This window comes from Panulirus ornatus, chromosome 3 (genome assembly GCF_036320965.1).
Source record: "Panulirus ornatus isolate Po-2019 chromosome 3, ASM3632096v1, whole genome shotgun sequence".
NCBI classification, from domain to species: domain Eukaryota; kingdom Metazoa; phylum Arthropoda; class Malacostraca; order Decapoda; family Palinuridae; genus Panulirus; species Panulirus ornatus.
In genome coordinates, this window is record NC_092226.1 from 33,181,308 (window position 1) to 33,194,511 (window position 13,204).

Here is a 13,204-nt window from a genome sequence, read left to right on the forward strand (position 1 = left end):
CTTAGGAAGACTGTTAGCTGTCAGAAACACAAGAGGTTCATCCATTAACAATTACGGAAACGGACCAGCCAAAATGAACCCGAATTATAAAAGAATAGAGTCAAAGGGAAAGCCAAGAGGAGGAAGTTTGGAGATCAGACCCCAATGCCACACCTGTCAAAATCTTACAAAATATACGAGGTGACATTTCAAGATCCACCGGTAACCTCTCCGAGAGGATGACCAGATGTCAGTTACACAGAGAGGGACACCATCTGGTCTGGAATGCCTTGCTTGTTTCCAGAGACAGAATAATGCTTCTGACCACCACCAATCGAGATCATGGGAATGGACAGAGGTTTGATGAAGGCTACGTAAGAGGCATGGGAATGCCGAAGTCGTCCAAAATGGAACCATAGGAAACGTACAGGTTAGAGGAGCGGTTGTCTTAGTAGGATAAAGAGCCTATGGTAGAGTGTCATCGGTACGGGAAGGTCGGGTGATAAGACTAGAGAGAAGTATCACTGCAGCAAGACCTGCCGATGGGCAGTGACAACAGCAACAGGAAGGCTTGCCGTTGGGCAGCAGCAGGGGGCGTGGTGATGGATAGCAGCAGGGGGCGTGGCGGTGGATAGCAGCAGGGGGCGTGGCGGTGGGTAGGAGGAGGAGGTAGGGTTGGTAGCAGTAGCGGGAGTGCTTGGCGGTGTGCAACAGCAGCAGGAATGCTTGACGGTGGGCAGCAGCGGAGGGAAGGCTTGGTGGTGGGCAGCAGCGGCGGGAGGGGCAGGCGGTGGCCAGCAGCGGCTAAAGGGGCAGGCGGTGGGCAGAAGCAACGGGAGGGCCAGGCGGTGGGCAGCAGAAACGGGAGGGCCAGGCGGTGGGCAGCAGCAGCGGAAGGTCTAGGCGGTGGGCAGCAGCAGCGGAAGGTCTAGGCGGTGGGCAGCAGCAGCGAAACGGCCAGGCGGTGGGCAGCAGTGGCGGGAGGGCCAGGCGGTGGGCAGCAGTGGCGCGAGGGCCAGGCCACGGTGGGCAGCAGTGGCGAGAGGGCCAGGCGGTGGGCAACAGCGGCGGGAGGGCCAAGCGGTGGGCAGCAGCAGCGGGAGGGCCAGGCGGTGGGCAGCAGCGGCGGGAGGGCCAGGCGGTGGGCTGTTTATCTGCAATAATGAGGGCGGTGCCGGGGGGCTAGTGCGGCCCCTCCATCACTCACGGGCCGTTACCGCGGCCGGCCCGCGCCCCCGGGCCGCCCCGCCGGACCAAGACCACCCGGACCACAACCCACCCTAATTTGACACCCGAGTGGGCCGCCCTGTTAGAATATCTCCATTAACCACGTCACTTCACTCCCTGATTGAGCTATTCATGGTCCCCTTTGATATGCCGGTCTCTCCTCCCCATTGGCGAATTGATAATTCCTGGGCCATTCACCGGGGAGGGCCAGGCCGGGCTCCTCCTCCCGCTAATATCCCGACGAATAGCTCGGCGAGGGAGGCGGGTCGCGACTCGGTCCCGCCCAATCACGTGTGTCGCCCGCCGTGTGTGGTTGGCGGGCGGCGCCTGTACTCACTGGCGGGCGGCAAACATCAAAGGCGGCCATTAGGCGTGTGAAGGCGCTGCTCTATCATTAACCAGTCGACCAGTTGGCACATCTTCATCGGCCGCGCTGGACTCAAGTGATTACTCTCCGTCTGATGCGATCAGCATCAGTCTGTCGGTGACCAGCGCATAGACAGGAGGCAAGTGGTGGTGGCTGTGAGGAACTTGGTGGCGAACTTTTGTCGTGAGCGGACCGCTGCGTCGCGTGGTCCCTGCAGACGGTGAGAGTGGGTCAGTGAGAGGCTGAGGCGATGGAGATACGGGTGGAGTGCGTGGCCAGGATGGAGGAGAGTGACTCGCCCGCCTCTCCCCGGGAGGAGCGGCGGCCGCCCAGCCCGTGTGACAGTGAGATCAGTGTCGGGTGTGAGGGCGAGGCGCGCCACGACCAGCCCTCGCCCATGGACATGACCACCCACGCCGACACCTCCACGGAGGACGAGGAAACGGAACCACAGTCACCCTCCACGTCGCGGGGGGCGCCGTCCCCGACGCTCTCCTCGGGTTCACTACAGACGGAGTCCTTCACCTACCTCTCCGACGATGAATACTTCAGACCACTCAAGAGGCTGGCTATGTCGGGCACGTCGCCGCCGCCGCCGCCCCAGCAGCAGCAACAACAACAGCTGCCGCTCTCCCCCCAGCAGGACGCCGAGCCCAAGCCCTCCCCGCCCTCACCTGAGCCGCAGCCGCAGGAACCGCAGGAGCCGGCGGGACTCATGGGCCGCGGCGACGTGGCTGCCGTGGACCACAAGCAGGCGGCAGGTCTGCGGTCCTTCTCCATCCTGGACATCCTGTCGTACAAGCCCTCCCGGCGGAAGTCCTCGGTGCCCGTGAAGATCGTGCGGCCGTGGGACACGCGGGAGGAGGGGTCCACTGACCCCCCCGCTAAGTCGGCCGGCCAGAGCGACAAGAAGAGTGGCAGCAACGACAAAGGGAGTGCCCTCGACGCCCTCTTCAAGATGACCAACAAGACGCTGGACAACCTCAATAAAGACGAAAAGACTGGTGAGTGATTTATGAGTAACGTGAGTGTTTCCCACCCTGACAATCACACTACTGCTGCTCCTCCCTCACCACGCACTAGCCATTACAGTCTGTGTACTTATTAACTCAGCCAATTTCGACGGCAACATGAAATTTCCCCTCCTCTCCTCCACCATTACAAGGAGTTACGACAGTGCTGCTAGAGATTGCCATGATTTCACGCACTTTTTAGTATTAAACAAATACAAGACATTCGCCGTCCCGTATGATACGTTCACTGTCCCCTCAAGCACGTTCAGTATCCCCTGAGACGTTCATTGTACCCTGAAAAACGTTCAACGTCCCCACTTACACGCTCACCGTCCTTGAGAAACGTTCAACGTACCCAAAGACGCGTTCACTGTCTTTGAGAAATGTTTACCGTTCCCAGAGACACGTTCACCTTCCCCCTGAGATACGTTCCCCTCCTCCTCAGGCACGTTCTACGTTCCCTTACACACTAAAGTCAGCACAGTTAAGAAAACGGAGCCCGTGTTTACACAAGTGAGTCATACACAACAATGAAACACTGGTTTGTTTACCTGTCAGCTGATCAGGTGGTTCCGAGGGCTGCCCCAGACGGTGTCATGTCAACTGCTCGCAAAGGGCGTCCAAGGGCACCATGACAGCTGTTCACAAAGGGCGTCTAAGGGCTGCCCCAGACTGCCCCATTACGTTAAGGACAATCAGGCGAGTTCAATGTATCTCAGAGGGGCATACAGAACGTCATGAGCTCAATGATCTAGCGACGTATGGCTCACACCTCGCCAGCCAAACCCTCTGAACACTCGTCTCGCTAATATGCAATGTTAAGTCAACCCCGTCAACAGGGAAATCCCTCAATATCCATCATAGTCAGAGCCTCAGTGTTGGCCCGGCATACAAGACTCCCTCACTCTCGATGTTCTCAGTGTGTACAGGTAATATGTATTACACTAATAAGGGATCATCCTGCTATGCGGGAGACATACGGGCATGAGAGCAACGTACCACTGAGGGATTTGATACGAGTTTTACAAATATTTTAGACCATACTTTATCGCCGTTTCCCGCGTTAACCAGGCAGCGCTAGTAACAGACAAAGAAAAGACCACATCCGCTCACAACCATTCTTTAGCTGTCATGTGTAAGGCATGCACACACACGCATTATATATATATATATATATATATATATATATATATATATATATATATATATATATATATATATATATATGCGTGTGCCTGTTGTTGTTGTTACATTTATGATTATAGCTTTTAAACATTTTTTTCTTTTCTGTTCAGAGAATATTGGTGAAGTGAACGTTTAAGATTACATGACACAGCCTGCGTATAACATCAAGAACAAACCGATAATGATGATACAATCATCATAAATGATGGTTGATAATTCACAGCAGTAAAGAAAATGTTGCTAGTAAAAATCATCATAATAACAGCAATAATAATAATAATAACAATGATAATGAAAAAAAAAATAATAATAATAATAATACTGATCATGATGATAATAATAAAAATGAAAATAAAACAATAATGATAATAGTAGTAGTAGTAATAATAATAATAATAGATAATAATCAGTAACATGAATGATGATAATAATAATTATAATAATAATAATAATAATAATAATAATAATAATAATAAATGATAGTGAAAATTTTATCACGATTATCATCAGGAAATATTGTTAACTCTCTTAACAGATTATAATGATAACTAATCACTGCAAATGACAAATACAAAAATAAAAAGAAGACTATGGCAATATAATTGTTTGCCAGTGTTACCAGAGCAACCTCGCCATTAAGGCCACAGTGTTGCCACATAAACTACCTAGAGAGGTACCGTCCACTTGTAACGGGCCGTCCTTTGCTGCTGACGCCTTAACAGTAGCCAATTTCCCCATTAGAATTATCAGCGGCAACCCAATTACGTCTTCCAATTTATTTTCAAGATTACGTTTGTTAATATAGTTATTAACACGGCAGATCAACATTAATATCTTCCGCTCTTTTTTTTTGATAGTATTTTGTATGTGTTGGTAAACTGTTCCCGCTCAGACTACTTGATGGCGATAAAGAAAACGGACGATGAACTTTACTGCCCACGTTCACCACAGATAAATATGGTCATTGATTAATGATAATATCTGAATATGGTAATGAGAGCAGCAGGATAATAGTGATAATAGTAACACTAAACACAGTGATTAGGTCAGATAAAATACCTACCACTGCAAATATTAATGATAATAATCATGATTATTATGATTATTATAATCATAATAATATTATGATTATTATTATCATAATAATAATGTCATTATTATTATCATAATTATCATGTCAATTTTTTATTACAGTAATAATAAGATCAACTGATTATAATGTAATACGTAAAGACTGAATAAATAAAAGATTAATACCTTAATTACTCATATTACTGACAGTCCTTGTAACACTGATGATACTGATTCACTATTATCATGTTGGAATTAAAGAAACGAATGAAGATAATGGAAAACTCTTATTATAATTTGTTGAGAAGAAATGAGAAATTTGAACAAAACTAAATGTAATAATGAAAGAGGGCAGCCATAGATGGCAAGTAAAAGGAGTGGGGGCTAGAATTCCTCCCCTCCTGTATCACTATTTTCTAAAACAAAGAATAGAGGAAGCAACCAGCAGAGAATCTTTTTTCGGTAAGACTGAAATCATCTCCTCGTGAGGGAGATGGCGAACATGTATGAAAGGCAACAATAATGATGATGATGATGATGATCTTAATCATCATACTACAACTACTACTGCTACTACTACTACAACTATCAAAAATAATAAATATTTTAATAATGATAATAATAATAATAATAATAATAATAATGATAATGATGACTTTACTTATAATAATAGCAATGTCAATGATAATAACAATAATAATAATGATAAAGAAAGTAGTCACAATAATAATAATAATAATAATAATAATAATAATAATAATGATAAAGAAAGTAGCCACAATAATAATAATAATAATAATAATAATAATAATAATAATAATAATAAAGAAAGTAGCCACAATAATAATAATAGTAATAATAATGATAATAATAATATTAATTTCTTCATACACATAACAACTAAGTATAAAACATTATGGGCAATAATAACTAGCAGTAACAATAATACTGATAACATCAGTGATCACAAGTAATTTCATTCATTTACATGACTATACACTCCGACTTTGCCTTCATGAAGGACGTCCAAACTTCATTCACACTCACCTTCAACACTTCATTCACACTCGCATTTCAACTCCTGTTCAGTATGACAAGGTGACCAGATCCCCCTCACACTAGCAGGGCAACCAACAAGGGTCATTTTCATAACCCTACAAAGCCAAACCGTAAGGGAAGGCAGGTTTGCCTCTCTCTCTCTCTCTCTCTCTCTCTCTCTCTCTCTCTCTCTCTCTCTCTCTCTCTCTCTCTCTCTCTCTCTCTCACATACACACACACACACACACACACACACTTCAATCCCCCCCCCCCCATACACAAACATGGTCGTCCACTACATGTGTTGAAAAATCTTCCTACCCTTATCAGTTATGATCTTTAATCCCTCATCTCCCTCACCCTATTAGCCTTCAACATTTCACACGCTGATTGATGATGGATGCGGTCATGAATGTAATTTCAAGAATTAAGTAATCATGGCAAGTATAAACATCGTAACATCCCATTACCAACAACAGAATTTTCATACAATAATAATAATAATAATAATAATAATAATAACACCAATAATAATCATTATCATCATCACTGATAAAAGTATTTATCATTACTATTATCATTATAATTGTGATTATCATAATCATTATTATTACAATCATCATTATTATAATCATAATTATTATCATCATTAAGACATTATTATGGAAGGCGTATAAGTTGCTGTTTACAGATGACACGGCTCTGGTGGCAAGACTCCACACAGAAGAAACTCTAGAATCAGGTTGTAGTGGTTGAAAGTGTGTGTGTGTGTGTGTGAAAGAAATTTGAGAATCACTGCGACCGAACGTACAGTAATGACATGCAACTGGGGGATGTGAAACGAGATTGTCCGAATGTTCATTTCAACAGGGGAAGGATCTGCAAGAAGGAGTGAACCCAGAGGGAAGAGATGCTGTGTGGGGAATGTCAAGCCAGAAGATGTTATGTGGTGTGAGACGGGGTGGTGTGACGAATGACTGTTCAAGAGAAGTGTTGCAGTGTGCGCCAGTTAACTGAGAGGGATGATGATGATGTGCTGAAATGGTTTGGACTTGCTAGCGAAAAATAAGAAGGGTCTTTGGGTTAGAAGTGGAGGGAGCAAGGGGTCGGTGGTAACCGAGGAGATGGAAGGATGGAATTTAAGAAGTGTTTGGAACATCGGTGGGCTAATCACTTAAGACGAAGAGGCGTGTGCGGATAGCAATTGGATTGATATGGTATAAGGGGCACGACGTACTACCATCAACTGAACCAGAGCGTATGAAGCGGTCAAGGAAAACCATGGTGTTATTGAGGGTGCATTGCCGCGGATGGTAGGTTAGAGTGTCAGTACATTGTAAACGACAGCTGGAGAATGAGTATATGCAAATGAGGCTATTGCTCGTCTGTACCTGGCGCTACCTCCCTAAGACGGGAAAGGAAATTAAATATGGAAAAAAAAAATGACCTTCATAATCAATAATTCTACATTTATCATTGTTGATTAAGTACAATAAAATTAATCACGAACGTTGTTAATATTTCTTGCAATAATTCAAATAATTATGAAATAATCATGACTTCTATCATTTGTATCACTGTCTTTGCACCTATGATTATTACGATAACAAGTGATAAGGGTTATCATTACCACCGGTATTACAGTCGTTGTTAATCATATTTACATCAGCTATTAATCCTATTATCAACATTAATCATCAAAATTATCATGATTATCATATCATAATCTTCTGTGTTCTTACTAAATATAATTCAATATCATTCTGGTCATACTTTACAATGCTGTTCACACTTATTTCCTAATCTTATCATCATGATCATCACTAAATGATTTAGCATGTTGTTATTATTAATCATTATGTTTTATTATGATTATGATCGAGATAAGAATGACAGTGAAGATGATTACATTTGATTTATCATTTTATATATATATATATATATATATATATATATATATATATATATATATATATATATATATATATATATATATATATAACCATGAGGATATTGATACACGATAAGTCCCGAGTGCATTTTCGCTCATTATATTTTTTTTCCTGAAGATGTAGTACACGAAAGTGCACGTGGAGGTTATCGCGCTTCATATTTGTACGAAGTAACTGGCAAATTATTCTTTCCCTTACATCACTATAATATAATATATATATATATATATATATATATATATATTATATATATATATATATATATATATATATTAGGACACCGCGAAGCTACGAGATTCGAAATGATTTCGAATCGGAAATGAAGATGCTGTTCGATATGATAGCTCGGCCTCGGATTCGATATTTTCGAATCACATTCCTGATGTTTAAATAAGTTCACAATACCTCACCGGACAGCTTTGTATGAGACCAACATAAAACGAAGCTCACACACACAAAAGCTCTCTTGACGGGCAAAGCTACGCGATATTTGCTTTGCAGGGCAACTGATTCTGAGACAAAGATCAGACACACAGACACCGCTGAGCTAAAACCCTTCATACCCAATGATCTGTATCGGTACAGTTGATACGATACGTGGTTCGAATTGATTTGAACATTTAGGGATAATCTGATTCATGATCTGATTCGAAAAGAAACTTGAGAATTGGGCCAGGTGAGGGTATTCCCTCAAAGGCCCAGTCCTCTGTTCTTAATGCTACCTCGCTAACGCGGGAAATGGCGAATAGTTTAAAAGAAAGAAAAGAAATATATATATATATATATATTTATATATATATATATACATATATATATATATATATATATATATATATATATATATATATATATATATATATATATATATATATACGATGTAACAACTGTAACAATAGCAATGTCACCTGTAACGGTTATCAATAACACATCAATACTAAGAAACAAATAAACGCTTAATTTCTATATAAAGCAAGGATACCACCACTACCATCACAGGACTTTGTTTATATAGACTTATCATATTTGTTCATCCGTCATCCGGTCGAATAATTATGCCTTATCCCAGGAAGTGACCGGCTGCCGGTCGGTCAGGCATTACCCTACCGGCTCTCTACCATTTATCGTTAATGGTGAGCCGGCTGATTTTTGTTTAGTTTTGTCTTTATTTACTGTTGTATGAGGAAGACACTGCACACCGGCAGTGTCCGAGGTTCTGTGTTAAGGATCATTTGACATCCAGGTTTTACCTTACGACGTGACTGAAACCTAGGACGATTATTTTTCTTTTCGTCGTATAAACGAAGTTTAAAACCTACGACTGGGGTTCGCCTTACAAACGAAGTTTCAGTGAGTGACGGTCTTCTATTTTGTTGTTTTGCTTACGGCAACCTACGACAAAGTTTCATCTCCTGACCCGGTTTCAACTTTCGAGGTTTCACGTCACAAGGTTTCAACTTACAACGAGGTTTCACGTCACAAGGTTTCAACTTACAACGAGGTTTCATGTCACAAGGTTTCAACTTACAACGAGGTTTCACGTCACAAGGTTTCAACTTACAACGAGGTTTCACGTCACAAGGTTTCAACTTACAACGAGGTTTCACGTCACAAGGTTTCAACTTACAACGAGGTTTCACGTCACAAGGTTTCAACTTACAACGAGGTTTCACGTCACAAGGTTTCAACTTACGACGAAGTTTCACTTTACATTTAGGTTTCGCCTCACGATGAGAGGATTCGCCTTACAGCGAGGTTTCACCTCACGACATGGTTTCATCCGACGTGGCTTCAGACTGGTACATTGCCACTGAGCTGGGGAGGCCTGAGCCAGCGGAATACCCTGACTCACGGTCGGGAATCTCATAGATAAACCAGCCGTGAGTCACGGTCGGGGACCTCATAGATAAACCAGCCGTGAGTCACGGTCGGGGATATTAGAAAAATAAATCAACCGTGTGTCACGGTCGGAAACTTCATAAGGATAAACCAGCCGTTTGTCACGGTCGAGGATCTCGGGTAAATTAAACCAACAATGAGTCACGGTCGAGGATCTAACGGAAATAAACCAGCAGTCGGCGATCTCAGGAACATAAACCATCGCTGAGTCACGGTCGGGATCCCAGGGAAATAAACCAGCGGCGAGTCACGACTGGCTTAACACTTTCTTCACCCTGTGTCATGAGTTTTATATCGCTACCTTCACATGAATTTTCCTCCTCGCCAAAATTTATACACGAGTCAGAAAACGTAAATTTCGCTAAAGTGGAAACTTGGTAACGATAGTGATGTGGAGGAGAAGGCCTGAGGTAACTGGTTACCATAGACAGAGGGATATCTCCAGGAAAGAGATGGCCAGAGATAGAGAGATATTCGTTGGGGAGAGATGGCCTGCGATGCAGCGAGATATCTATAGATAAGAGATGGCGTTCCGGAGAGAACTCCCTCACCCCTTATCATTGTTATCTCTTATCTAAAATGTGTCTCCACCCTTACAGCCCTACGCCATCCCTTGATCGGCCCTCACTGCCCTCTTCCTAGACACATCACCCCTTACCCTCCCTTCCCTAGTTATTCTCCCCTCTCCCCTCATCAGTCCATTAAACCCCATCCCCCTAAAACATCCTGGTACTCCCCTAACGTGACACCCTCTCCATACCTTCTATATCATCCCCCAAATTCCTCCCCCAACACACCTCCACTAATCCCTCTCCCTCTCTCCCCCATCTTGCGCTACACCACGCGGGGCTTAGTGTACAAAGACAGATTTCTTCAACGATAAACTTGTTAGATATTCAGTCCCACCTGCTGGCCAGGCTACTGCAGGTGGAGCTAAGTTATTGTAGGCTACTGCAGGTGGGAGTAGGTGTCATTGTAGACTACTGCTGGGTGATGTAGGTAGTTGAAGTGGTAGATTACTGCAGGCGGGAGTAGGTGTCAGTGTAGGCTACTGCTGGGTGATGTAGGTAGTTGAAGTGGTAGACTACTGCAGGTGGGAGTAGATGTCATTGTAGGCTACTGCTGGGTGATGTAGGTAGTTGAAGTGGTAGACTACTGCTGGCGGGAGTAGGTGTCACTGTAGACTACTGCAGGGTGATGTAGCTGCAGTTGTAGACTACTGCAGGTGGGAGTAGATATTGGCGTAGACTACTACAGGTGGAAGTAGATGCTGGTGTAGGCTACTGTAGACGTTAGCCCTCTGTCGATTAACGTTCTCCAAGGTGTAGGTCACCGTGGATGCATGTCATTACAGATGTAGGCCATCGATAATAAAATTCTTTCAAAGGAATATACTACCTTAGATACAGACTCGTAGATATATAAGCTCACGCACATATACTCTCTCAAAGGCGTGGACTACCTTACACGTACAATTTCAAAGGCGTAAACTATCGTAGATGTACACTCTCACAGGTGTCGACCAACGCAAATGTCCACTTACGTAGTTGTAGACTAGCAAAGATCTTTACTTTCAAAGGATGTAAACTAGCGCAGAAGAGCGCTTTCCTGGGTGCAGACTAGCGTGGACGTGCGCTTCCAACGCTGTGAGCTACCGTAGATGTTCGCTGTCTGATATGTAGGTAAGCAATGGCACTTGTTTGTAACCACAGGTGAGGTATGGTCTACCGTCAGGATGGAGCAGTCCTTCCTCGTTATCTCCGTCGTCGCCTTCGTGTTAGCAACTAAGACACTGTAGCTTCCATAATGTCACTCTATTTTTGTAGCAACATCAATAAGCTGCCAGGGAAATATATGCCACTCAGGTTACTGTCGCTGTCATGTCTCGTGGGTGTAACATATTATCAGGTGCTACGGGAATAGGCTATCGTCCATATATTTATATTTACCAGTGGTGGGTGGGAGAGATGTGGTGTTCATAAATTTTCAAAACCACGGCATAAGTTGGCTCCCAGTGCGGGTCAGTCGGTGTAAATATGAAGCTGCGTATACGAAAATAAACAATAGACCTGAGGCTTCAGTAAAAACGTTTACATAATGGACTTGAAGCCACTGTGAATAACATTTACACAATAATGAGCAACTTACGGAATGGAGAAAAGGCCTCTTATTTACACTGTGGACCTGAATCCTATATAACTAGAATTTCCACAGTGGAAGTGAAGACTCTATAACGAACATTTCCACAATGAGCAGGATCCGTAATGACATGAAGCTTCTTTTACTAACATTTACGTAACGGACCTGATGCACCTATTACTAGCACTTACACAGTAACCCTATAACTTTTCATTTGTAAATCATAATAACGAACATTTACACAAGGAACTTCAGCTTCTGTCAACGGCATTTGCAGAACAGACATGGAGTTCCTATATCTGGCGCTTACAACCTCAGGCTTCCAACTCTGATATTTTTATCTGCACATCAGAGATGAACGAGAGTTACGTGATTTACACATACCCGACCACCACGCTGTGTTGCATAGGCGGTTCTTTTAAACCCTTGAGCACGACGGTGCGACCAGCCTTGAGCACGAGTGTACGACCCTTGAGTACGAAGGTACTACCCTTCAGTACGAAGGTGCTACCCTTGAGTACGAAGGTACCACCCTTGAGTACGAAGGTACTACTCTTAAGTACGAAACTACGACCCTTCAGTACGAAGGTACTACCCTTGAGTACGAAGGTACTACCCTTGAGTACGAAGGTACTACCCTTGAGTACGAAAGTACGACCCTTGAGTACGAAGGTACTACTCTTAAGTACGATAGTACGACCCTTGAGTACGAAGGTACGACCCTTGAGTACGAAGGTACTACCCTTGAGTACGAAGGTACTACCCTTAAGTACGAAAGTACGACCCTTGAGTACGAAGGTACGACCCTTGAGTACGAAGGTACGACCCTTGAGTACGAGGATACGACCTTCAGGTATGAATGCGTAGCCTTTTGGCCTGACCCTATAGTGTTGCTCTTCCTTGATGGCCACTGGCGAGGATCTTCAACACCCATCGGATCGGACCACGGGTTCAAGACGAACAGGAAATCACTGACCAGACCAAACCCGACCAGGAGTCAGGGAGGCATGAGGGGAGGAGCGGAGGATAGTAAACCCTCCGCCGGTATACATCGATAACGAGTAAACTTTCGTAAACTAAAATTATATCACATCGGAGGGGATGTCCCCTCCAACACCACGGCTTCATTCATTTTCACATGAAGTGCAATATTTGAGACATACCTCAAATTTGCACTTCATCTCTATTGAGTTGCCTTTAAACCAAAATCCTGGGGAAATCGTAAAAGTTATACACGTACCCAAATGATCATATATAGGAGAGTGTGACACAATGGTATGTAACACACGATCAGAAACGAAGAATAACATTATCTCTACGAAGGTCTGGCCCGATTC

General features: G+C 43.8%; 2 protein-coding genes across 8 annotated transcripts in view; one reads left to right on the forward strand and one right to left on the reverse strand.

Moving 5' to 3' along the window:
- The window catches only part of LOC139761955 (uncharacterized), a 622,461-nt gene that overhangs the window by 376,964 nt on the left and 232,293 nt on the right, over positions 1–13,204 (reverse strand). The gene's annotated exons all lie outside the window — the stretch shown is intronic.
- LOC139761937 (uncharacterized) overlaps positions 1,601–13,204 on the forward strand; it is a 44,475-nt gene continuing 32,871 nt past the window's right edge. Inside the window, exon 1 of the mRNA XM_071686634.1 lies at positions 1,601–2,577. Within this exon, the coding sequence (XP_071542735.1) occupies positions 1,824–2,577 (754 nt within the window). The 5' untranslated portion in view covers positions 1,601–1,823. The remainder of the gene's footprint in view (positions 2,578–13,204) is intronic.